The sequence below is a fragment of the Cyrtonyx montezumae genome, unplaced genomic scaffold (assembly GCF_038088225.1).
Source record: "Cyrtonyx montezumae isolate F1298 unplaced genomic scaffold, pur_monq_1.0 scaffold_20, whole genome shotgun sequence".
Classification (NCBI taxonomy): domain Eukaryota; kingdom Metazoa; phylum Chordata; class Aves; order Galliformes; family Odontophoridae; genus Cyrtonyx; species Cyrtonyx montezumae.
The window spans coordinates 2135875-2163571 of NW_027071937.1; the positions used below are offsets into that span (position 1 = coordinate 2135875).

General features: G+C 43.9%; 1 protein-coding gene across 2 annotated transcripts; it reads right to left on the bottom strand.

Moving 5' to 3' along the window:
- Window positions 1-1795: 1795 nt before the first annotated feature.
- On the bottom strand, window positions 1796-27044 carry CAMSAP1 (calmodulin regulated spectrin associated protein 1). 2 transcript variants are annotated; one of them, XM_065737253.1, is made up of 19 exons: window positions 26997-27044; window positions 21613-21775; window positions 15000-15262; window positions 14645-14806; window positions 14464-14544; window positions 13481-13513; window positions 10495-10636; window positions 9792-9931; window positions 9599-9695; window positions 9008-9185; window positions 8238-8332; window positions 7605-7689; window positions 4801-7228; window positions 4250-4386; window positions 3957-4165; window positions 3770-3872; window positions 3318-3433; window positions 2983-3101; window positions 1796-2745 (listed from the first exon to the last, which is right to left on the bottom strand). In XM_065737253.1, exons 1-19 carry the CDS (start codon window positions 27003-27005, stop codon window positions 2443-2445), a joined length of 4863 nt encoding a protein of 1620 aa, XP_065593325.1. In that variant the 5' UTR covers window positions 27006-27044; the 3' UTR covers window positions 1796-2442. The 2 variants fall into 2 exon arrangements, with proteins under 2 accessions (XP_065593325.1, XP_065593326.1); XM_065737254.1 differs by lacking the exon at window positions 13481-13513.
- Window positions 27045-27697: the final 653 nt, after the last annotated feature.

The window sequence follows — 27697 nt, forward strand, 5'->3', positions numbered from 1 at the left end:
TTCAGCAAATTGGGCCTTCATCCAGAGGGAACAGCTTCTTTCATACAGAGACCACAGCTCCACCAGCATTGCTTTCCTTTTTGAACATGAAAGGAAAAACCGGGCCCTGAGATCAGGTTCGCGTCTCTCTGCCTTTCCTCTGCTCCCAAGCTGTTTGTCGCAGTGAAGGACGGCTCCCAGTTTGCATGCTGCTACCTCGGAGCAGAAGCCTTGGTGGCTTTGTGCTCCCAGCCCTGCCCCACATCCAGCTGCACTCAGCTCCTCAGAGAGCACCAGCACGTCCAAAACTCGGCCCCTTCTTGCCTGAACCACACAGCGCGATGAGAACGGGACAAAGACACATTAACTACGAAAGCAAAATGGTGTATGCAGACACACAACACACTGATGTACGAAAGCCTCAGGAACTGCACTTAAAAGCACTTTAAAGATGTACATCCTTGGATTCGTTAAGGAATTGAGGGAGGGTAAAGGAGACCCACACCAGCACTGCCCTGTGCACAGTGCTTTGTGCTGTGCACATCTTTAAAGCGTGTTAGTTCTCTGATAGGATGAAGCGTCACAGCAACCAAAGGTACACATGAAATAAAAAGGAAATCAGTTAATGATTTTTATTAAATTTCAGTGCTTTCATAAAATAAATATGGTATATCATATCAAACAGTGAGAAATAAAGCACAAGCATGAAAAGCATGGTAACGAAAAGTTACACGCATGATGGTGTTTAATACTCAGCACTTTAGAAACCATAAAGCCTTTAATTATTTACAAGCAGCAAACTATCTAACATCATTTACAAAGTCGCAGCAGCCTATGGAGAAGAACTGGAAGGGGGAAAAAAAATGGAGAGACCACAATGGAAGACCTTCACTGCGCTCTATCTAGTGATCACGTACCCTACCTTCCCCCCTCATGGACATAACCTCTTGTAACTCCCATTACTCTCAAGGTTCTTTACACTGCACTCTGTGGCAGAGCTCAGCTCGTCCCCACCATGGCTGTAGTGCCTCCAGCACTTACGAGTGATATTTTCAAGTAACACTCCAAGTAAAAGTAAACATGTGCAAACCAAAGTTACAAACCTAGGTGCCCCTCAGGCAGCAGTGTCAAAGCAGAAGGAGCAGGCTGTCGTTAGAGGATGAAGTCATGTCACAGCTACAGAAACCTACTGGGAGGTCCAGCCTGGCAGGAATGGGAACTGCAAACATACCCTGTCAGCACGGACAGAAACGTAATCTGCTGAAACACGAAGGATTTTAAGGTCATGACTCAAGATTTAATATTTCAACATGAAAAGAAATCCAAGCCATTCGACTTATTTGGGCTTCTGAAACAAATGCAAACATCTCTGTTTAAAAATTGTTTTTAAATGAGAAAAACAAATCAATATATATTCATATATCACCCAAAATAAAAAAGAACCATACACACTCTTTGTTTTAGAGCATGCTGCTCATTCAGAAGAAAGACAGGACAGAGAAAGTAGAATTACATTTCATGATAGAATAAAAACATTAAAATTTGTGATCCTTAAGTGCACCATTGTACAGGAGTAGCGTGCTCAGAGTGGACACGTTCTATACCTACCAGAATCCATCTTCATTAAAGCAAACAAATCTTTAGGACACTACCTGAAACTGAAACTGGTAACAACTGTGCTCCATTCAGCTTGCTTGCCTCAAGTTTCAATCAGGCATATTCCAGCCAGTAGCACCTGTATCCCTCTCCACGATTGTATTCCAGAAATCTTTCCATCTGTGAACAATTTTTAGTCCTTTTTTTTTTTGATTGTTTGTTTTTATTAAGAAGACTGGCTTTTGCAATGCTTATTCTAAACGGATACTGCAATAAAACTCTGTTCTGAGCAGCACAAGTTGGGACTTCTTTCAGAAATCTGAGGGCTGGACTTAACGTTGGCAGAAGATACAGTACAACTATTTGACGTATTAAACAGTTCCTCAAAAAAGTCTGAAAGGAAGTTTTCCCTAAAGACTGTTCTAAAAAAACCAAACCAAACCCCAAACACTTCACCCAAGATCTGTTCAATCTTCTCCTGAAGTTCAGAGCTTGCCAGCTTTAAGGAGGATAGGAAGGAGGAGGCAATGAGGCCGGGAGGAAACCGAACTATATTACTCCCAATTTGTACCGATGGAAAGCTTCAAGTAAAAGGAAACCCACTTGTTAAAGATCTTGCTACATGCACAGTCCCTCATCAGTTGAAAGCCACAGTAGTTAGCATTGGGTGTAACAGCAGATTTATCATTCATAAAAAACACTGATAATGTTCCTTCATTTTTAATAGCCTGCATCCATGGTTTCTGTTTAGAAACTTCTTAAAAAACGTTTATTGTTCTGCACATTTCATGCCAAACCAGAGGAAAACAGTAAACGTCTTCGTTTGATGCAATCCCATTCACCAAACTCCTCCTCAAGAGCTCAGTGTCATTTACGAGTCTGAGTCTTCTTTGGCACTGCAGGTCGCTTGGCTTGCCACAGGTGGTTATGGATGGTAAGAGCATCCACACTAACAGACATGGTTTTGGCTGGAATCACATTGAACTGTTTTCTGTCTGAACTGTACTTGTAAAGTTTGTCAATCATTTTCTTGGTGATGCTCTTTGGCCCTGTTCCAGTCAGCTTGTAGATTTCTTCAGTATCTGGGTAGTAGCAGTAAAGTGCTCTGAACTGGCAGCCAGCATCACGGAACAAAATGATGTAGTGGTTGGCATCACATTTTTCAAGTTCCTGCATTAAAAAGTAAGCAAACACACACAGAGGCTGTTGTCAGTGGAAATTCCCACGTCACGTGCCCAGCTTTCACACACAGCTAAAAAAGCGTGCCCTTCTGGAACAGCATTCCTCATTTCCAAGGTACATTATAGGAAATGATATTCACTGCCACGGATCAGCAGGATTGTGAAGTGAGCACTGCAGGTGAACCTCACTGTGAGCGCATCCATCGTTTTATATTTTATTGCTTACCTCTAATATTGAATTCTTATGTGGCTCATTCACTTTTCCAGCAAGACAGCAATGAGATATAGCATTGTGAATAATAGGTTTGTTTGATTTGCTGCTGGGTTCCTTAAATAATTTTGGACCTAAGGAAGAGAAGAAAGTAAACTTCAGTTGCCCAACGCTTAAGAACATTAAGATTATAATTCACCAGAAGCGTTAGAAAAAGAAATAATCATTTTCTCCAGTAACTTACTTGTAGGTATTAAACAGAACAAAATAGGCCCAAAAGTAACAATCACACCAAATATATCAGCTTTACACGACCTTCTAAATGCTCAAATTAAAATGGAAATACTCACCTGTGTATTCTGCCACTGAAGCAATGGAAGATGCAGTTGAAGCATTCTCCCAGTCTCTTTCTGTGTTTCTGCTTGGATTTCTGCTCAGTATTGGTAAGGACTCCATAGATTCAACTCTGTTGGGGAGGGACAGAAAAAATAAGCACCATTTTCCCCTTCAAATCTTGAATAAATTCACCAGACATCAGCCCTGAAAAAACAGACTACTATCCCTCTTCCTCCCCAGAACTTCAGACTCTTCCTACCAGATAATCGAGGCAAACTTTCTATTATTTGTTTGGGAAAAAGAAAAACAAAAACTCATGTTTGTTTGTACAGAGCAAATTTGGCATCCACACAGAAAAGCAGGTGAATTCACTAATTATTGTTGTGCCTCTGTTCCTGCAAACCAAAGCAACCACCACTGAATCCTAGCACCCTGGTAAGATTAACGTTGATTTAAGTATCTCTACCTCTGAGATGGCGTGCCACCAGAGTGTACACTTTCAGGTTCTGTTGTTGCTGCCGAGGCCAAAGAAAGACTGGAACCAGACTGAGCACTGCTCAAATTATCAGCTACAAAACAGAAGAGAAAACGTGAACACATTTCTTCAAGCTGATTACCAGACTCATTGAGAACAAACAACTCAAAATTCTTACGAGTGGAAGAACACTTTGTCCCTGAATCACTGTAAGACTCCTCACGATGGACCGACTTTGGCCTGGGTTTCTTGGGCTTCGATTTGGGCTTTCCAAGCCCTTGCTCCTCCAAGATTTGTTGCTGTTTTTTCCTTAGATATTCTTGTTTGATAAGTTCTCTCCGAGCCTTCTCCTCCTCTTTGCGTATTCTGTCCTCCTCAGCTTTGCGACTGAAAAGCAAAACACAGCATTCAATACAGAGATTTTCCTCATTTTAAAGACAAGAGGAGCTATCCTTCTCCACATGCTATTACCGAGCTTCATCTCTTTTTTGCTCAACTTCAGCCTCCAGCTGCTGCTTCCGCAGCCGGGCCTCCTCAGCTTTGCGCTGCTGCTTTAAAAGGAACGCCGCGCGTTTCTTCGCCAGCTCGTCCTCCGCTTTCTGCTCGTCCTGCAAGATCCACAGGGACAGAAAGTGTTAAAGAGCACAGGAAAACACATCGATCTGGATATCACAGGATGGCTGAGGATTCCAGGAAGGTTTTTAAGAAAAACATATGAAAGTACTTTTGGACATCTTCGGATCATCGCAACGGAAGGGTTTAAGTGACAAGAATTTAAGCACTGTCGTGTCAGCACACAAAGTTGGCAGGAGATCGCTCTCGATCAGCAGAGACTGATTCCACACAATGTCAAAAACTTTTCCTCTCAAATATGTTTTGTTGTTTGTTTTTTTTTTTTAAATCCCAACACTGCAACCAAAACGTATTTAGTTCCACCAGGCGACACAAAAATGAAATGGCAAAAACAAGTTCTTCATGCTGGACAAAAGTGTAACAATAACCAAATACAGAAAGGTATTTACCTTGAAGAAAAACCCCACACCAGACTTCTGATCACCTTCGCTAATTATATCTGCAGAGCTATCTTGGTTCTCAAGTTCTCCTTCATCTGGAGCTTTCAAGTCAGACAAATCCACTTCAATGAGATTAGCCTTGCTTCTCAATGGCTCATCCACTGGGACATTTTCTTTTCCTGAGCCATCAGAAGAATTCAACCCTGCTTCTTTGAAGCTGTTATTCACCTCTTTGCTCAACTCAGAAATGATATTTGCATCTTTAGAGGTGGAGAGAACAAGTGCCCGCTGATTACTCTCATCATGAAGTCTATAGGTATCAAAGAAACACTTTTCTTGAGAACCACTTCCCAGATCAGGACTGTTTTCCAAGCCCATAGGTGACTTTGACAAGCTGTTGCATGGAAATGGTCTTAAATGTGGTAAGGTTTCTAGACTCTGTGTTGGGGTTTTAACACGAGCAGAGTTTTGTTGTCTGTCTTTAGGGACTTTCAAATCAGCTGGTCTTCCTGATCGAGGACTCCTGCCTTGACCAAATCGAGGAGGTTTACGAAGATTGTTCATTCCAGTTGGTGACAGGGGCTCAACAAAATGGATCGATGGTTTTATCTTTTGGTCCTGAGAGTTACTTCTGGTTCCTGGTGTTGGCACTGACGGAGATTTCATAAGCAGTTCCTGTTGCTGAGAAATCTTTAATATAGCCTGCTGAAGTGTGGTGATTGTTTCATTTAGTTTTTCAATAGAAAGATCACATTCATTAATATCTACTTCTGTAACACTGTCTTCCAGAAGAGCAGCAGAAATAATTTTACTTTTTTCCAATTCATGTATAGCAGCAGAATCTTTTGGTTTATGTTGCTCAACAAAAGCTATGCTTTCTTGCATTTTCACTTTTGTTACCTCTTGAGAATCATTAAGTATGTCTTCTCTTTCCTCCTCCTTCACAAAATACTCTTCAGACTTGGAACCCAAAGAAACTTCATCTAAGTCTTCACCATTGTGCCTAGGGTATTCTTTTGGAAGATGTTCTGGTTTAAGTGGCTGTGGCACATCGGGAGATTTCCCTTTCTTAACAACATGCAGGAAAGCTGCCTTGCCCAATTTTAGTCGCTGCCGTGCTGATAAGGTTTCCATCTTCTTCTTCTGAGCTTCTATTGCTCTTCGTTTCTCTTCCAACTGCATATGAAGCTGCACCAATTCAGAAGCTAAAAGATTAACGTTGTCTTTATTTGGTCTGTTGGGGCTTTGCTCTCGCTTCTGTTTCCATGTGGTCAGTGGTGCTGGGCAGCTTTCTGACCCATCTGGCGTGGTCTTCTGTGAACTGCTTGTGCTGGACTTTGTTTCATAGCTATTAAGCCTCTGAAGCTTTCGTTCTGCAAAGTTGGTCATTCGGACGCTCCCACTAGCCACGGACACACTGCTCACTTGGGAAATCGTACTCAAACATGGGCTGGAACGCCCACTCGCATCATCTTTATCTTCATGCTCTTTTACCTTCATATCTTCTTGCAGCTTCGCAGATTCTTCCTCACCTATGTATTTAGCAACTATAGGATGGTCATCTAAAACTATCAAGTCCTGTTCAGTGTCTTCAATGTCTAAGAGATCAGAATCAGAGTCCTGTCTCACCATAGTCCATGCCGTATCTGGAACATGTAAACTGAGACTTTTCACATAACTTGCATTGACTTTACTTGCTATGTCATCATCAGATTTAGCAGCATGAAGAAAAAAGCCTCCAGTGGGTTGATCCTGAGCAGAAGGATCTAAACTGCTACTAGCCAAAGGTCTGGAGGCTTCTAACCCTGCCTCCACCAGTGCTGAGTCTGCAGCACTGGACTCAGTAACTGGAGTGAAATCAGAACTAGAAATTGGAGTAAAAGTCCTGTTGAGATCATGGTCACCACGACTGCTACTTGTTTTCTTGCGAATCAAAGGCAAGTGTCCCTCATTTAATCTCTTTGTTATAAAACTTCTTTGTTTCCCCTCCCCACATTCATCCTCTTTATTTATTATTTGTTTTTCCTTTGCTGGCTTTAGAACTGCAGGCATTAAGGGCTCCAAGTAGAAACTGTCTGGTTTGCTTTCTGAAGACTCACTATTGACTTTTGGAGACCATGCAGTTGGAACTACGTTGGGTATTCTGGCTGCCACATTCTGCAATTCCTGGTCACCACGGTTTGGTTTTTCTTCAGATCTGATTATTGCAATAAGCTCCTCATCTTCATCCTCAATTTCAACATTGTTCAGCAAGCTCTTCCCATTAGTTTTCACTGACGGAGGATGGGGCTGGTTTTTTGGAGTTACATTAACAATATTTGAAGCAAGACTGTCTTTACTGATTGATCTAGCCAGACTGATGCTATCACTAGACCCAGGGTCCACATCGGTACTGGCAGAATGATGAAGAGCAAACGGTGTTGGCTGAGACAGAGGCCTAAAAAAGATAAGAACAGTCTACTGAAGAGAAAACACAAAAAGGTATGGTCTTCAATTCAGCAAATCCTAATACAGAAAGCTAATGTTTTGGTTCTATTTGAAAAAGGCATCCTGCAGCAAGAGTGACCACCAACAGGAACCTCAGACACTTAAATTCTCTACAGTGTTTATTGCAAATCATGTTTAAAGTACGTTCAATTGCAACACTACAGTCACCTCTGAAAACACTTTTTCTTTTTTTTTAAAGAAAACAATGTTAAGCAACTCTCAGTTCACTTCTAAGGAAGCGATACCATATCACTACAAATACATTAGTGAGAGTATGGAGTATCCTTTCATTAAAGAGTACTATAAAACTTAAAAGCACACGTTACCTGGGTTTCTTCTCTGGCCACGCAAGAACTGAACCTCGTGGCTGTCCATCAACACGAGTCAGAGAATTAGAACGATGCCGATGACCTGTAATATTTTTTAAATGAGCAATGTTTTAGAAACAATCCTTAAGCTAGGAGTTTCATCACCTTTAATAGCAAATATAATACATTATTTCACCAAGAGATGGCAGCAGAAAACAAATCTGCTTTAATATTAAAAAAGTACACAAAAGCCTGGCAAAATATGCTGAAAAAATGGCACTGTATACACAAATACATATGTAGACACATGCATACACATCTGTATATATTTATGCACAAGCTCCATTCCTCATCCCTCCCACTCACTCCCCCAGCCCCATCTTTTTTTTCTTTTGTTTTGGTTTAAACAGTCTTCATCACTGCACATTGTAAGAGCACAGGCAGTAGAAATGAAGTTTGGTCAGTACTACTGCCAATAAAAGAAAATAAATTCTAAGTATCTCTGTATAAGCATAAAACCTAGATTTTCAAAAAGTACCTTTAAGATTAAATTTATTATCTTCACTTAGCATGTGTATTTTTTTTTTATTAATTATTGTATTAACAGTAATTGCCTTTGTCTTTTGAAATGTAAATTCAAAGATTACATACCAGGGCTGTCTTCACCCTGTAAAGATTTTTGCTGTTTCTGTCTCAAAGGGAGCAGTGGATGGGAAGGGCTAAAGGCAGGGCTTCCTCCTTTGCCACTAATTCAGAAAATCAGAACAGTAAGAATTCATTAATAGAAGAAAGTTATACAGTAGAGAAGCTACAGAGGTAATAGTTGCCCTCATCCTCCCCTAAAACCCAACAACATATCATTAATATTAAAGAACTTAAAGCAGAGGTTTTCACAGGAAACAACAGAAAAGTAAACTACTATCTGAAGTCAAAGTGTTCTTATGTTTCTAAATACAGTGAATTTAAAATGTAGCTTATGTAACAGTACACTTGAGTCAAAGTAAAGATTGAATTAAATTCCTTATGGCCCTCAAACTTAGTTCGTTATCATTAACTTCCCTGTTCATTGAATCGTAGTTAAGTTTTTTTCACACCAACATTCAAAGAACACAGCCAGCAAAGGTCAGATGCTCGGACAGTTTTCAGATTTCACACTATCTTCAAAATAGAAATTAGAAGAATTTCTTCTATAACACAATGGTGACATTTGGTGTTCAGCCTTACTGGAATCTGCCAAAGATCAAATGTAACAGTGCCAAGGATTTCTCTGAACTTCAGAATATTTTACAGATTGAGTGAATTCAAGCTGTGTGCAGAAAATCCATAGCAAAACCAGAACATCTAGCAGCAGAATTTCCTATGCGATCCAGATGGAAGCACAGAGCAAAAGATTGATCTAAACAACAAGAAAGCAGACTTACAGGTAATCAGGTTCTTCAGGGTGCAGGTAGTACCTACTGCAAGCTTCAGAGCCTGCCTGAGCTGAGGGCTGCACATCTGCTGGATTTGTACTAGCAGGACTAGCCATGAAACTTCTCTTGGTTGCATTGGAGATAGGAACGGGGGTGCGGCTGCTCTTCTGCTGCAGCACTGTTTTAGCTGTGCATGTATTAAAAATGGTGTTAATGTTATAAATAACCATCAAAATAACAAAGCAGAAAAAGGAAATTTCAGACTGCAGTACACTATCGTGACGATTTTGTGACACAAAACTGAAATGCACTGATAGAAGTAATAACTGGTATTTAAAAATAGATACATATTCTGGCGACGTTGTTGGAAAGGAAGTAAAAAATGAGTGGATTTGGAGTAAAAAATAAAATTCCAAAACTCAGAACCCAACCCACAGGTGGATTTAGGACTAACCTTCCTTCCGTTTTTGCTGCTTTCAAAGAACAGCACAGCAAGCAGAAAGCAAGCTCCAAAGCAAACAGCAACGTGCAACAGATTTTTATTCTGATGTAAATATTTTGAAATAACTCACTCACGTTTATGAAACATAACAAACTTACCATCCTTTATTTCCTGAATATCTCTTGGTTGTACAAAGTCTGGTTTGACATTCTCAAACCACCAGAAGAGCTCCGCAATGAATACCATGACATTAGGCTAGAAAAGAAAAAAATGCTCCTCACAGTAACAAAATAACTGCTCATGATTTACCTACATTTTATTTAAAACTGTATCCCTCAGTATGTTTCTTACCTTTAAAACTAAAGGAGCATACAACATGTCCTCCAGCGTGAGATAAAAGCATTTGTTTAGGTATTCATTTGAGAATTCTCTCAAGAGCTGAATATTATAAAGGCTATCTGCAATTGATGTTACCTCCTTCAAACAAATATCTAGAAAGGTAAGAAAGACAAGTTATGGCACTACCCCAGTGAGTTAAACCTCCATCTACCTCTAACAGAAATACGATGTACAGGAACTTCAAGGAGTGCTCAGATAGCATCACTTAATGTTTACTGGCTAACAGTGCACCTCTACGCCTGTTAAACATCAGAGGATATGAAAAGAAGGGAGGGGAAAAGTGCACACAACAGAGCATCCATGTGGTGTTTGTTCTACAATCCATACATGATTTTCATAGCCACAGAAAAGGTAAACAGAACACAAATAATAACCAGTGATAAAGTAAAAAAGCAACTAAAACCAGATTTGTAAATAATGCAGTTCAAGTTGTATACGTCTGCCAAAAATCACAGGGACTGTGAGCTAACAATAACAGGAGTATTTCTTTTTAAGGTCTAATTAGACCAAGTTCAGTAATACTAAGAGCCAACGTCACCTAGATCTATACAAGAAACAGACCACCACCCACTGCATCTGCTGCTTTTTCATTTGATAATTCATTTCTATAATTCAAATACTTCAGAACACCGACTTAAGAAACTTCTCTACATACCATCTAGCTTCATTTGCTCTGGGCAATAATAGTGTATCACAGCTAACAGAGCAGCACCATCACTACCATCCTTCATCAAATCTTCAAGCAAAGGAAAGTAAGGTAATTGCCTGCTTGAAAGGTGATCTCTTCGGTAACGCACCTGAGAAAAGAAAACTAGTGTTCATGTGATGCCAAGGAACACAGGAACTGCTGTTAAGTACTGAAAACTCTTTATGGTGGATCCTTCATAGCATTCTACTGTAGCTATGTCAAAAACAATGTAGAAGGTTATACTCTTCTCTCCATAGAAGCCAATTCAGAAGAATACAGCGCTTCCTTTTTAAACATTCTCCTCATATCTGGAAGCAATCCACGCTGAATTCCTAGCTTCACAGACACATTTTAGCTTAATGCAAACTAATTTAAGTCAAAATCCTTCCACGCAGATGCACGAATGCAGCAGACCCAAAGAAAGAGAGACAGACAACTTACACATATACATTTAAAGCTTCAGGGGGAAAAAAATTAAGATGAACTAGTGATTTCTCATGTGTTACCCACACGCAGACTTGCCACCACATCCCCAGAGAGCAAAGGTTTCTTGGAGAGATTCAGAGCATTGCATGCCGGGCAAGCCAGTATACAATAGTAATGTGCAAAGGAAAAACCATGGCTTTTTGCAAAAGTGCTCTGTGAGAAGATTTTCTGAAATCAATTGCAAAACTCTCCCTGATTTCACTACAGATTAATATCAAACTTCTACTGATTATCCCTAGACCCTCACATAATTTTGAGCTTAGCTGATGAGTATCTAAAGCCAAGCACCTAAAGACCAAGTCTTGGCAGTGCATCCAGCAATTTTTGCAATAAAAGTTTTTAGCACGGGTATTTACTAAGAATCCACATGCTGGACTGCAGGACTATATCCAAATCCCAGCAGCAAAATGAACCAGCAAGCAAAATAATAATACACCACAGGGCCTAACAGAAGTACCTTGCAGTGATGGGAAAGACTCCTTTTACACCAGTACATTACCATCACTTAACATCTCGTGAGCTCTCCTGAGCCACGTGCTGGCCTAACATACTGCTGCACAGAGAGCCCCCTCAGCGAGCAGAAGGAAGTTTTCTTTTATCAGTGGTACCATATGCTTTCCAAGATAACCTGGGCAAGCTCTCTGTACATACACGCACACTCACTCGTGTCAATTTAGGATGGCACAGGCTGAGAAAAATTATATTCAAAACAACAAAGGTCGCTTGTATGCAATTTGATAATAAGAATTTAATAAGAAACCGTTCCACTCATTTTGAACAAATTAAGTTTCCCTGGCAAAGGTAAGTATTTCTAAAAGCTATGTCTAACGTGCTATTGCTACTTTTCCAGGTGCAAATGATCTTTTTCCCCAGCCTGGAGCACTCCACAGATATGTAATGGAATGTGAATCATACTGTACCACACGAGCATATTCCACTGGTTCCAGCATGCAGTGCGATATGGCATGCATCAGATCAGGCTTACACAAAAAGAAATAGTGAGATATAGGATGGTGGTTATTCAAACACAAAACAAATCAAATGCATTAGCAACATCCATTATGCACTGGAAACGTGGTCATTAAGTCTGATAAAACAAGTGTGCACACTAAGGTGATCTGGTTAGCTTAAAAGGTTCATCGTTTATCCACTTAGTTGAAGTAAACAAATTAAAAGAAACTTCAGGAATTTCAGCTAGTATTTTAGTTGCTCCTATATTTCAAATACAAACTTAGTTCTTTTCCAGTGGGAAAGGAATTTAAATGGAATTTAAACCAACCACAGTCAATACTGTATCTGTTGCTTCTACTCTCACTGAGTAGTCTCTGAACATAACATAGACCTATGGGGCTTCTTAGCAATGCAATCAAACGTAGGCCTCCGATACAGATGGGACCTCTGAGCACACAGAACACAAGAGACAAGCACTAGGTCAATACTTCATTAGTTGTCGTGAGTTGTTAAATGAGGCTGACAGCCTCTTTGGCACTGATTTTATCAGCCTGCAGGTCTCTTCACTTCAGATATTCAAAGCTTTTAGTGCAGTCCGTAGATTTGGTTCAAACAAACCCAAGATTATGAGCTGGAAGGGTGAGCCAGAGCACACCTGCCTTCCCCAGCTGCGCTGCTCTTGGGAATCTGCAACTGAGACAGCAGCTCTCATCCTCCCAGACTGAAAATGAGAAGCACCACATCCAGCAACGTGGAGGACAGAGGGTACCAAGGCCACGAAAAGCTCAGGAACAAATGAGATACTCTGCAAGTTCAATTAAAACCAGGAAGCTCAACTAAAAGCAAGAAACATCAATTCTGCTACATACAAAACCAAAACCTATATATTTTTATTTCCATTTACACACTTCTCCTAAAATAAAAATACTCATTGTCTTTCCTCCCATTTTGCCAGCTTCAGTTCCATTTACCATACAGTTCCACTCTTCATAGCAATAGATCCAAACTGGTTTGTCAATTCTTCCAGCCTCATCTCAACGAGTAACGGCGTTCTGGGTTGGATTTACCAACCATGGGAATGCAAGAGCACTGTACAATGAACTAGTACAGACATCTGAGTGTCTTCACAGTGGACTCAAAGTTTAAGAAACCATTTAAACTGACCAGCTTTTGTATCACCTTAGTGCTGCAATCAGTTGCCTACTTACAACAGAAATAGTAAGGGTAACCATCTCAACCATTGCTAGTCTCCTAGCTTTTTGCTGCTACTCCATATTCCTCACTCCTGCACTGTGGGAACAATTTTGAAGTGCTGCAGAGTGATTATGCTATATGCTGTACAGTATGCAGAAATCATGTTATGAAATTTAAGCCTGATGACTGGAAGGTTTACGCAGAGGGTTCGTTGGTTTTAAAGAATGCCTAAGAAGCATTGTCAATGGAAGCAAACAATCTGAAGAAATCTAAAAAGCCATGACTTTGTGGATGACAACTGGCATAAAAGTAAATCACTTACAGGTACTAATTTCCAATACCATTTGGAAGGAGACTGCTCAGGAAGCAAGGAAAGGAATGTAGGAATAGGAAAGGAACATCAGCAATACAGGTTATAAGCAGTAATACATAAATGCACTTCAGCAAGAAACACTTTCATATTTAGAGGGGTTGTAGTCCAGAAGTTTAAATTACAAAAAAGGCCCCAGAGTCAGTAGGTCTAATTGGTAACATGGGATCCTTTGGACCAGACATCAGCTCGTGACTTAAACAGCTGTCAGGCACCACATCATCAGAAGATATGATTTCACATAAAGCACATGACACCTTTGCCACCAACATGGACATCAAATAATAGTGCTCTGCTCGTACATCATAATTTTATCCCCTTTGCACAGCAGTGCCAACTACAGGAAAGAGCACAGAGCTTTTCTAACAACTTTATTAAGCCATTAATTGGGAGCACTGATAGCTGGTGTGCGTTATGTTTGCAAAAAAAAAGTCTATTTTACATTCTCCAGCAATGAAAGTGTACTATGCTTCTGGAATGTGAGTGCATTGTGATTTATATTCAGGGGGAAAAGGCAGAAAAAAAATCACAAACATATACCATATGAATGCTAAAAGTATGCTTACTAGTTAGAACTGCAATAAGCTTCTAAATTGAAATCAGACAAAAAATTCATGCAAAATGCATACACCCCCCAAAAGCTTTCAAAATATATGCTATATATTTTGTTCTGTGAAAGCTGACTGAAGCTTACTGAAATCATTAAATCAAATCAAGTTATTTTAGTCCAATTAAAAGGAAAGCCAAAAGATCCTACAGGGACCGAATGGAAAGGAAGGGCACCAAGAAACACAAATTAATTGCATGCACAAAACTTCAGGAGTTTTGAGGACTGGATGCCTCACATTTATCTGACAAAGAAAACGTTGAGATGTTTATACCTAAAGCCATTAATCACTAATGCACAGTTACAACCAAAGACAAATTTGTTTTACCTTTTGATGCCCTGGACTTTCCATTAATTGCTGTTTTAACTTAATCTCTTTCTCCGTTATCTCTCTCATTTTCAGGTTCACCTAAAAGGGCAAAGCACAGAAAGAATATTAAAATACATTCAAATATGCATTTACCTCGTGGAATAAGTAACACGATAACTTTTCTTGAAGCAAATTTTACCTTGTTTATCCAGAAAACCATTGCATCCTCCAGATCATAGGGCAGCTCTTTTGAGGCACTGAACGTAGAGAAATGCTTGACACTAGCAACCACCTTCTCAATGCTGATCATTTCTACAGTGTAGGCCATCATAAGAGCATCAATCATTGCCATATGAGAACTCTAAAAGAGGAATGCAATGAGTATTGAAAACTGAAATCCTTTAGGAAAAAAAAACACCTTTGTATATTCCAACTGTATTTACCATGAGGAATTCCCGAGGTTAATGGCCTAGAAATGAAAATCCCTTCCTTCCATGAACTATTTTAACTAGCGTTAAATAAAAAGACCGTTAGGCGGATTTAATTAAGCTAACCATTTTGATTGGTGAGCAGCCCAGATCAGATTCAGACACAGGTGTATCATCGCTCTCCATGACGTAAATCCCCTTTCGAGACAGCGCCTGGATCACTGACTGGTGGCCCTGCAGCGCGGCCACCTGGTCGCCCTTGAGGATCAGGCTGCAGACGCGGCAGTACAGCTCACTGGACAGCAGCAGCCTGATGACGGGCGGCTTGATGTGCTCCTGCTCGTACTGGTCTATGTAGAACGGGTCCTTCAGCTCCTCGGGGACGTTATCTGGAAGAAAGGTGTTTCAACAGGAGCATCAGTAAGAGTGCAATTTGCACGTGACACAGCAGAAGGGTTCGTCCTGTCCTCGCACTGTTTCTCCCCCCCCAGCTCCCATGCTCACAGAGGCCTACAAGTTTGCTGCTGATCAGCAGAGCTACACAGCTGGCAGCAATTCTAGCATTTCGAATCGTGCATTGCTAGCTGAAGCACTGTCAGTGCTCACAGCTGTAATGCTGCAGCTCCAGGCCAACAGCAGCTGATCCCAACAGCCCAAAGAGGAAGGGAAAGTTCTTGTGAGCAATACTTCCTTGGCATTATTGAGGAATGCAAAACAAGTTAAAATTAGATACATCCCCAAAGAAATACTTGTACCCATATTCAGCAATCAGACTGGAAGCTGCTGAGCCTCTGAGAGCCCAGCAGTAGGAACAGGAGTCCCCACACCAGCTGTACTTGCTAGCCCCACCTATGTTTTCTTAAGAGAAGCCAGACATCATATCATGCTCAAACACACAATTTGATCTCATGTCACCCAGTCACTGTGAAGATCACCCCCTGAAGTCACTTCAACCGTTCGTTTTAATAAGCACATCTACAGCTGAAAGAATCATCAATTTGGCAGCGTGCTCACTTTCATTCAGCTCATTTCCAGAATAAATGCATCTCCCCATTCAAAAAACCCCGACCCACAGCATCCCTTGGAACTGCAAAACAAGCCACAATATTGGTATGCTGCAGAGCACTCACTGCTTGTATAAAGAAGAGAAAGTGAGACAGCAGCTTATCAGCTATAGGGACCAAAAGTACATCCCACTTCAATACAGATACACTGTAAACCAGTGTTGTAATGATATCCCCAACAGACACTCACACTGTCACACAATACTGCCACTATCTTTCAAAATGGAAGGATTTTTGAAGTTTTTGAGAATTAAGGAGATTATTTTCCTTTACACGGCATTGACTGCTGTGTTACACAGATGCATACAGTCAGCACATATGTAATGCTGAAGACACTGGGAACTGGAACAATAAAACCTCACTGGCATCACATCAGCAGTACTGGTTAACACAGTTGCCCATTTGTTAGCAAACAGATAGTAAATTCAAATATTGCTAATCTCCTTAATACTAGTCAACCTGACCCAGAAACCCAAGGCTGCTGAAAGGTAATTCCATTTAACAGTCATTTAGCACTCAACTAGAGCCTCCACTGCTAATGAATGGGGAAGGACCCAAAACTCAGCCTTTCCCTCCTGCAGCACTCTGTCATGTTGCTGCTCAGAAGGACCCAGGCGTGCTGTGCTGCCTCTGACATGATGCAAAACCCAAACCACATCAACCTACAAAACGTGTCAGTGGCATGCATACACACATTGATTTATACACACACAAAGGCATTACCTTCTCTTTTAGGGCTGACCAGATTTTAGCTGGGTGCTGTGTTAAACCAGATTAGCTTAAGGACTCGGAAGTCCAGAATATGGGATAAAATGCAGAGTAAAAAAAATAAAATGAATTTGCATTTGCACAAATCCAAAAGTGCTCCTTAAAGGTCAAAGAGCACTATGCTCTGGTCTACATCTTACTCCCATCACAAGAACTGCTCAGACACCTCAACGCCTGCAACTGAAAAAGAAAAAAACACAACAAAAAGCCCACACACTTTGAGCACACCTGGGGCCCAGATCTTTTTCCCCTTACAAATACCAAGATCCCCACATTGCTGGGATCTCAGAAACACACTGTCAGTCCTGGGACAATCAGACACGCTGGGTACAAAAGTAATTGCAAACACTAATGACACGTTGCTCCCTAATGACAGCACTGCTCCCTGACCTGCACAGGGCAGGCAATCACCAGACACGTCCCAGCTTCCACTGCCCTCACTGCTCAGCACACCAAGGCTCTGCTTGAACAAATCACCCATGTTCCCTGGTCCCAGTTTCCATAAGCACCTTCTGAATGGCTTCACTTTTCACAACCTGTAACAGTACTCAGGTGTCAGAAAACCCACCTTCATTAAAACCTGTGTCAATGAATTCTCATCTCCCCCCAAAAAATGTGGGTTCCAAGCACAAATCATTTTGCTTACAAGGTAGTTACAGCATTACAAAAATAACTTTGTGTGTAACAGCAGTAAGAACAGCAACAGTTCTTCCCAGACTGCCCTCCTCACTTTAGGTAGGGACCATTTCTCCACTACCTCACTGACAAACACTGGTTCAGAGACGATTACCCAACTGTTGTATTTTAATTTATCAAATTGTAATCTGAACAAATTTGACTTATCCCTTGAACTGGAGAAGTGGATAGCAGCCAGATCTTATTTTACCTCTGGAACAGTAAAGAACTGGTTTCACATGGAAAGAGAGCCAAAGCATCACGGTACACAGAATGGGGCTCATTCAGATTCTGAGTAGGATTTCATTAGTATCAGTATCCGCTCACAGAATTATTTAGTACTGCTTGGATGTCCACTAGGCTGCAGAACACAAAGCAGAAGCTCCACTGTCTCAGCTTCACTGTAATAAAAACCATCTCGTGTTGGTTCTAATCATCAGTCTGTATTTTAAACTCCAGAAGTCACCTGTAATATCATTCATGGAAATCTATGTTATGTGGGCACAAAGAAAAAAAGACATGCTAAAGATGTGGGATACTGCTGGGGAGAGTGACTGCCCTCCTGTCACCCTATCCTTGGATGAAGCTGAAAGCCATAAGCCAGGAGAAAACAGAGGAAACAAAATAACCACGGAATTTTTCAACCCTGTAAAGTTCACCTAAGTAGCAGTCGTGTTTATAAACAGGCCTTGTTAAAGAAACCAAACCCTGAACTACTCGAATGTTTGCCAAACACAACAGCTTTCTTCAAAATATTTTTATTACAGACCTCACTGAGAAGAAAGCTGAGAGATGAGGAACAGGGAACACGAGGGTTTACTCAGTTCAGCCCTGGAAACATTTTCACACTGCTGGTGCCAACTGGTAACTGCAGGCAGCTATTATGGTACTGCAAAACCTTCCTTAGCAGGTGAGCATTAAGTACTTCAAAGACAAGAAAAGCCACTACTTGTCCTTCCTCTGCAGTGGATTATAGCAGTGCTTGGCCCTCCTGCCCGTATCTGGCCCAACACCTCAGGCTCACATGAGCACTAAGTGTGGAACCTGCACAAAGCTCATCACCCTAATCAAGTTCAACTTCATTCGAACAATGTGAATTTTACAAACTGTATATAAAAAGCAGCAAAGTTTGTTAAGGAGAGGGTTGGAAACGACACCCATACTCACAGCAAGCTGCAACTCAGAACTCTCGTTCTGTCCCTCCCTACTTACATTTTAACATCATGACCATGATGATGGGAAACCATTTCCACACACAAACGAATGCAGTCCTAACTCAACCTGAGAAACGAATGGAAGTTCTGCTGCTGCCCACCTTCCCTAACCACAGCCCACGGAAGCAGCTCAGCACAGCCCCACAGCTCCCCACACTGCCACCTCTCCGTGCACAGCTTGCCAAGCTGCCCTAAGCCTCCTGCACTGCCTTCTGCGAGGCCAGGATGAAGCTCTCAAAGGGATTTAAGCACCCTGTGAACTCAAGTCGCACAGAAACCCGGTGGCACCCTTGCACTCAGACCCCTCAAACATTAAGAGCTGTGTTTTCACACTGCTAGCAGAGTCCCTCAAAGTGCACATTTGGTTCTAATCAAAGTTTGCTGATGAAAAAGATAGATCATTCTGTTCTAACCCGTTTCGATTCCCTCGAACTACTGTTTCAACCAAACAGACTTCCAGTCCTTCAGATGTGCAGCAGGTTTCCAGATGTTTGTGCACAGACTTTTACGTGGATCTGTGACAGCACTCCCAGATTTATTCAGGGAGAGGGATGATAGCGAACAGGGAAACACCTCCATCCCTTTCTCTCTTCTGGAATGTGCACAACGGTTGCACAGTCTGCCTCTGGAGTCTGCCTGTGATGAGCAGGCACCAGAGACGGGCAGGAGGAGCCCCGTGCTGCCAGAAACAAACCAGTCAGCTCGATCCCTGTGCAAACAGCAAAACGGGAGTTCTGCAGCAGCAGTTATTTGTGCTGAAGAGAGGGGAGCTGCGCTCAGCTGTTTGGTCCACAAAACTCTCTTCAAAGGAATGCATCATCCAATGAAATAAATCCCAAACCTGGGTTTCAGCTCCAGATCATGCCAAGTGTGCCCTCGCTGACTTGTCCTTCAGAATACCAACAAAGGATGGAGAATTTTTCCACGTAGATGCCAGTTTTGATAAGGAAAATCCACATACGCCACAAGAGTAAATAGGAAACTTTAGATTTAGGGAAAACGTACAGTGAATAATGATTAATAGTAATAAGCAAACCAGAATCTATCTTCTTGATAGCTGCACAAGACTCACCAAACATCCAGTATCTTCAAGCAAGCCAAAGACATCCCACCGAAGCCACAGAGATGACAAGTAGCTCGTTCAAATATTACTCAAAATGATAATCACATAGAAAGCCTCTTTAAGCTCATCTCTCTATGAGTTAAAGAGGCTTAGACATTTCTCAGTATTTTGCAATGCTATTCTAGAAGCAGTGGTTACCACATGACAACTGCTGAAGCCTTTTCAAAATCAAACTACGTTTCCACAGGCCTGAAAAGATATATGCACACAAAAGCCTCAAGCACTGCAGCTGACCAGGGGTACAACCCCACAAGTCCCAGCAACATCTCTTCATGCTTGTGGCACTTAACTCCTATTTATATATATCCCTAAGAAGCTGAGATACAAATACAGTGGAAAACTGGCAAGTGCTGCTACAGCCTTCTCCTCATGGGAGACCACACTGCTGTGCCTATGAAAGGTGGGGTTCTCCTCTGGCCTTTTTTTGCCAAAGGAAAGCCAAGCACTGACTCAATGCAGGTCCATGCAGTGAGCTGTGCAGTCCTGCTGATCCCCAAACTACAGACACAGCCCCGCAGCCCCAGATGACATTACCAGGACACACGAGGCCCTAAAGCCTTGTCTGCAACATGCAACCCACGCCAGTCACACCTAAGTTAGCACTGGCCTCCTTTTGAAACAAACTCGTAACAGAACAGTGTGCCTCAGTGGCTGGAGGATTTCTTTTACCTCTGACTACAAATAAAAAAACTTCAGGAAACATCACAAACAGTTCCAGCAGCTTAAAAATATTTACACTAAGAAACACGTGCTTATCTCTTTTATGCTATCAACATTTTATTATTATTTATTCACTCTCCTAAAATTCCCACATTTTCCTTCTATTCTCCCCACAGCCATCACCATGATGAGACCACGCACAGAGTTAGCAATATTAAAGGGAAAACTATTTGCAAAATATTTCCACAGGGATAATTTGCTTTTTTTTTTTTTTGCCACAGGAATGGACTGCTTTTCTTCAACCTTGTCACAAAGTAAGCTACTGCTAATCCATTAAGCACATTACGAGTTTGGCGAATTAGACTCAGATTAACAGGGCTACCTCCTTTTCCAAAACAAGATTTTGTACATGTTTTAGTTTATGTTTTGTTTTGCATAAAAAAGTATTCTTCATAATGAAGCTACTCAAGATCAAGAAGCATCCTGCAGCAATAGCTCTGAGCAGACAGGTACATCTTCACAACAAACAAGTGAATTTCAATAGATGTCAGGAAAATACTATACAAATACCTCTAAGCTGTACAACAACCTTTATTGGGCCATGTTTGGCTGCACTGGCCCATGACAACATCTGGGAAAGGAGAACTCCTCCATCACCCACACCACACTGTCTGATGTCACACCACTCCACCAAACTCTATCTGTTCACGCAACATCGCTTTGACATGAAATGACTTTACCAATCATAAATGGATTGCTTTTCAGTTCACTGTGAAACCAATGACGTGATCTGACAAAACAAAACATACCCAGAAAGGCAGAACGCCCTGAGCTGAGGAAGCCAACATAGCATACAAAGAGCATCAAGGCCCCAGCATCTCTTAGCTGAGATGACAGGATGAGGGAGTGCGGTGGGGCCTCGGGCCTGCAGGTGCTGGCAGTGTTCTTGGCTGAAGTGCGAGTTTACACCTTCAGAGATGTGCATCCCTTGTAACAATAACCTGTGTGCATTCACTGCTCCGTTTACGGGTTCCCAGCAGCTCACGTTGGTGGGTTCATTGTTCTGCTGAGGGTACCAGGATGTGCATCATAAATATTCCAAGAGAACAGACTACCATATCACTGATGTCTAAGACAAAGGCAATTTATGCTGAATTTAACCACTCCTGGAAGGGGAGTGGAACTGACAAACGCAGAACAAAACCCGGCGTGCCTTGCCGCGGCCGCCACCTCACCTATTCCATAGGCTTTAGCGCAGATCCATTGTAGATTAGCTGCTATTTTCGCTCTGGCTGAATCATAGAGCTCCAAAGGGACGATCTCCACCGCGCTATCACCCAGGGCATCCATCTTCCTTCTGCCGCTCTCTCCACCCGCACCAACGTCAACATCCACCATCTAGGAGCAAAACAAAAGGCAGCGGCCCCGTCACAACGCCCGCTCCCCCGGGCCGGGCCGGGCCGCGCCCTCCAGCCCCAGCCGAGCATCCCTCCCTCGCTGCGGCCTCACCCCCCGCGGGGCAGCACCTGCAGCCCCCGGCCCCGCCGCGCCCGCCCGCAGCAGCACAGCGCCCGCACGCCCATGCTCGGCCCTCGGGGAGAGGAGGAGGAGGAGGAGGAGAGGGAGGAGGAGGAGGAAGGCAGCGGCGGCAGCGGCAGCAGCAACAGCGGCGGCGCCCCCTCCTCTCACGAGGAGAAGGAGGAGGAGGAGGAGGGAGCGGGGCGCAGCCCACCGCCCCCCCCCGCCGCGGCCTGCAGGCCCCGCGCCGCCTCACCTTGCCGCTACCGCCGCCTCATCCCCGCGCAGCGGCCGGCGGAGCCCCGCGTCCTCCGGAGCGGAGGCAGACGGGAGGCCGGGCTGCACGGGCCGCGGGCAGGCGGTGCGGGCCGGGAGAGCACCGGGAGGAGGGGACGGGGAGAGGAGGAGGAGGAGGAGGGAGAGGAGGAGGAAGGCAGCCGCCGCTGCCGGGCCGGGGCTGGCAGCGCTCGGGACCGCGCGCGCGCGCATGCGCCCGCCTCAGTGCGCGCACCCGCTGTCTGCCTCCCGCCCGGGCGCAGCGGCGCGCTCGGCGGAGAAGAAAGGCGGAGCTTGCTCCCGGCCCGCACTGGGCATGCGCAGCGTTGAGGGCTCGGCCGCCAACGGGCCGCGCTAGGCAACCGTTGCCATGGCGACGGCGAGCGCGGCCCTGCGGGGTCCTCGGCCTGAGCGCCGCGAGGCGCGGGGGAGCGGGACGGCCCCGGGGCCGCTGCAGGGCCCTGAGGCATCAGCCCTCACGAGGGACGGACCGCACAGGAGCTGTGTGAGCCCGGCGGTACTTCGCCTCTGTGAAGGCGTCAAGGACAGGTGATGGAGGCCTGCACCGCTCCCCACACATCCGCTCCTTGTGGGGAAGGCACAAGCGCAGGGTTCGCTCTCCACCCCGCCCCACAGCACATGGCAGCCAGCGGTGTCTGATCCCAGCAGTGCTTCCCTTCAGGTGATGGGAACAGCCTCGAGCTGCTGCTACCTGCTCCTGATCAAAGGATGCCAGAGGTGGTTTCCAGGCAGAAGACAGGCTTACGCATCCTGTGCGTTCCTTAGCAATAATCTGTTCACCCACTTTATGTCATGATAAACTGCAAGAAATGGCTTACAGGTATAAAGCATCGCTCGCTGATACCTGCTGGAAACAGCAAGCTCTCCCTGCACGGGGATCCTGCAGACAAGCTGACCTGATGAGGTTTGTTACTGGCTCAGCTGAAAAGTGAAGTTACATGATTAAGAGGTTTGAGTCTGTAGTGCACACACTGGGTCGATGGATTATCTTAATAGAAACCTTGTGAAAACATGATGATTCAAGTTCAGCCACACGCGGTGATAGCAGTCTGACCTTTTCCAGCCTAATATTTTGTTATGAATCTCACACATTATTTTTTGCTACACATGTGTTTACATATACGTTATGTAATATATATATATATATATACTGAACATATACATATACTGAACACATACGTTTCAACTTCTTAAGAGATTAACTTGGATGAGTCTTAAGATTCAGCATTCATTTCCCTGTCGCTTTTCAAAGTGTATGGCAACCTGTTTCACATCGTCAGGAAGTATGATCTAGTGTTCAAAGGTTATCCCAGCCTACTTAATTGCAAGACTGTATGCAATTAAAGTGGATGTCCCTTGAAAACAACTTGCTAGTTGTTTTATAATCTCTGAAGAGTTTGGTTTTCAATAGAGGTTGGGTTTTTTGTTTTAAACCAGGCTGTCCATTTGTGACGTTACCTTTATAACAAGCTGCTCTTGTTTTCAGATTAACTATTAAGGCCCAATCCAAATCCCCTTAAACTCAAGAAGAATGTTTTCATTTACATAGTGGATTGGGCTGCAGAAACAGAATGGCCCTTTGAGTCAGCAGGTGGCCTGTATGTGAGGGTGAAGGTGCACACTGCCAGAAAGCTGCCCTACTTTTTCCTCTGATATACAAGGAATGGATCTAGTTACTAAACTTGTTAGAAACACTTAAAAACAGATAAGGTTTTAAGAGGGTGGCTGATTACTCCTGCAAAACAGCTATCACTAAGACACCTGAAACTCTCTGTATGTAAAAAGTGGAAACATTTGAGTCAAGAAAATGAACACTGTGGGGAAGTCTGGTGGTAAGGAAAATGCTGTCCTTTGACAGGCTACAGCTGAGCTTAAAACCTTGACTTTATCAGTACTTTTCTGCCTCTTTCCTTTATACAGTGCTATCTTTTGCACTTGCTTTTATGTATAACTGCCTTCCAGTGATGTGAAATGTGCTGTGACTTTTTCCTTTAGGATAACACCCTCTAACCGTGCTACTTTAGGGCACTTGCATGTCCTTAAGCAAAACCCAAATTTGATGTTTGGGGAAACCTTGTGGTTTAAGTAGTTTGGCCAGAACTCTCACACCAGCAACCTCAAAATTGTCCTGGAGATAAAAAGCCTCCACTTAAAAATGGGAGGATCATCAGTGGATTGCTAAATAGGTTTGCTTTTTCCAAGCGAAAATAAATGATTCCCCAATTCAACAGCAGCAAATTCATCTTTAATTTCCACACCACTTGTTTCTTTCCTGCACTCCATATGAAAGATGCTTTAAGGCTTTTCTTCTGAAAAATGTGAACACGTTGCTTTTCTACATGGAATTATTTTCTCATTAGAGCGTTCTCCTGGATCCCTTAACCACTCAGAATGGGTGTACGTGTGAACTGACAAATACTGCACAGCAGAACTCTGAGATTAATTAGTGGGAGGTAATACCTTTGACAAATTACCACATTCAAGCACAGCACACACGTAACAAAGCTAAACCTGTGTGCTTGATTTCTGCCTGACTGGAAGAGTGCCTAGGATTTCAGTTTCTTCCACCATGTTTTGTTTTTCAATATGGGAGATAAAAACATAGAATATCAGTCCCCTGTCGTTGTAAATATATATATATATATATGTATAGTTTGTAGAAATGCAAATATGTTGTGCACTGGGATCATATGGGCTAGGGGTACTTCCTGGGTGTGGAATCAAGAGCTGACCAAGAATCAAGAATCAAGCTGCGGAATCAAGAGTGGCACTAATTAGCAGTAGCACCTTCTTGTTAGAAGGGCCAACAGTGAATTGCAATTCCCTCTCAGCACTGCAAAAAGCACCTTCAGATGATGGAAGAAGCACATCTGCAGGAGACTGCATAGAAATGCTGTGCTTTGCTGTCTCCCTGTAGCTATCTGTGGAGGGGAGGACACGGTGCAGTGTCTCTAGCAGACAGACAGTGCTCCGAGTGTTAAACCAGGGCAAAAAGAACCACAGCTTGGGAATTTCAGTGCACTGGGAAGCGTTGTATCATACACAGCCCAACTCCTACTCCGTTTACTTTCCTCTGTTAGGACTCAGCACACTTTCCAAGGGTTAGTAATTTTCCATATTTCACTTCCTTCCTTCTTTTCCCCAGGAAAAGCACACTTAGTAGCAGAAGATAGAGACTTTCCCTCCTTAAAAATTGCCCACAATCAAGCCAGGTTTACCATACCCCGACTATAAACACTATAAAGCTTGGCTTGCTGCAGGCAGCACAACCACTGAGCAAACAGGGAGAGACCACGTTGGTTTGGTTTATACACTGCACTCTCTTCCCTCCAGCTGGTTTATAACCCACATCCCACAGGGACCCAGCTGCCAGCGTGCTCATTAGCACTGCTGAGGAGCACTCACTGTCTGCCCAGCCACAGCACAGGAATGGGTGGCTCTGCTGGGAGAGCTTCACCCCTCTCTTGCCTTTTCCTTGGCTCTTACACGTACTCCCAGGAGCAGCAGGAAAAGAGGGCTGAAGAAATCAACCCTCCCGTCCCAGCACACACCACAGAGGCGGTCTGTTGTGTGGCTTAAAGAAGCTCTCTTACTCTGAATTTGCTCAGTCAACAAAGATCTGGTCAAAAACACACCTCAACTGTCCCCTGAATGAATGAAGCCAGGATAATGCAACCTGAGGATGAAATGAGGGAGCAGGCAGAACCCTGTGCAGCTGCTGCTCTAACAGCTTCAAAATGCCTTTTTCTCCCTGGTACAAAATAGATCCCCATGACAGTTCATCATGTATCCAACCTTTAGAAAGAGGGAGCAGAGCATTATTCTTCACAAAAGAGCTCCAGTGTAATTTACCATCAACACAGGAACAGTTTCTATGGCACAATGCAGTTATCAGTAATTACTCACTTTTAGGTCTGTAATCATAAATAATGTGCAGCACAACAGTTGTGAGCGTTGGGGAACCATGTGCAGTGTGCAATGTTTTTCATGTAAATAAGGAAAACCAATTAATTCCAGACCACAGTACCGTACTCCATTCAGCTTTTGAAGGTAACATATAGAGTTGAGCTGTTATGATGAAGGGGTGCGATGCCTATTCAGATATTCTTCCTGGATGCAGCTCCCAGCTTACTGGGCTTGCAGGGCTCCTTCCTGTGCTCCTCACCTGGCAGCCCTGTCCTCCCCTCTGCTCCTGCCTCCAGACATGCCAAAACAAACCTGAACTGCCTCCCGCCCTTGGGTCCCTGCCAGCTTGCACATGTTGTGCTGTAACGCTCTTAAATCTGTAGCTAGAGAAATATGTTAATGTGAAAATTAGTCAGAGCAATTGAAACATCTCAATCCTGCTTATCCAGGTCCTATTTACACTAAGAACTTTACGACCATAAAACTCCAACCCGAGCAGGAAGCAAAGCCATGGCAGCACCTGTGAGCACGGGCAGCATGGCACACAGCAGCTGGGCAGAGGGAGATGGGGCAGCACTCCCCAGCAGGGATGAGATGCCCAGGGACATCGAGGGGCTCTGACCAATGTCACTGACACGGTCTCCATGCAGACCCCAACCCTGTGCCCCTCTGCTCTGCGCTGCCTCCCCTTCCTCCTGCAGGGGCTGTCTGAGAGCATTGCTGGGAATTGAGGTCATGAGCCCGCGGGGCTGCCAGGAGCACACGGAGAGGGTCACACTGCAGAGGACAACCTCAGGTGACATCCCTAGCGCGTCCTTTCTGTCCTGCAGGGAGACAGCCACTGCAGGACCCCATCCAGGCCACACAGCCTGCGAAACCCCCAGCAGCACCGACTTACCACTGGCATCCGCTGGCATCCTGGCAGTCTCAGTGGTGGCAGAGGGCCCCGGGCAGCAGCTCGCAGTGTGGCAGCCCATGGCAGGGTGGGGGGTTCAGTGCTGGGGGGGAGCTTGGCCGCCTCTGCTCCCCAGGCAGGGCAGCAGCATCCCCACACTGCTCAGCTTCGCTGCATCACCATGGCAACGCGGGATGACTCATCAGGTACCAGTGACATCAGAGGAGGGGGCCGGGGGTTGGACGATCCCAGTTTGGTTTTGATCATTAAAGCTGGAACGCTTTGTCCAAGGAAAGTGCTCTGATTCAGGCCAGCCAGAGGAGCCGTGCACGGGCAGTGCTGCTGGTCCCAGCGTGCTCCCGCCTGCAGGAGTGGCAGCTGGAGCTTCCCAGTTTATAGCCTTCACCTATTTTCTTGTCGTGACTTAAACAAGCACCAGATGAAATGACTTTAAAACCCGGGGTGCTGGGGGGATGCACCTGCATCTCCAGTACCATTGCACCCCAAGAACCACTGCACCCTGTGATGATCCCACGCAGGACCAGGCTGCAGCATGGGCAGCAGAACAGAACCAGCCACTGCCCTAGTGCTTCACAGAACAGAGCTAGTCCTGAAAAGCAATAAATCAAATCACTTCCCTGCTTTGTGCCCAGTGCTGAGGCGTCCCCACGGAGCACTGACCCGTTGCTGTGAGCGGGTGTCTG

Coding starts and splice junctions, on each gene's coding strand:
- CAMSAP1 (XM_065737253.1), bottom strand. Junction 9,932..10,494: donor AGAGCAAATGAAGCTAGATG/GTATGTAGAGAA, acceptor TTACCTTTCTAG/ATATTTGTTTGAAGGAGGTA. Junction 3,434..3,769: donor GGTGGCACGCCATCTCAGAG/GTAGAGATACTT, acceptor CCTCCCCAACAG/AGTTGAATCTATGGAGTCCT.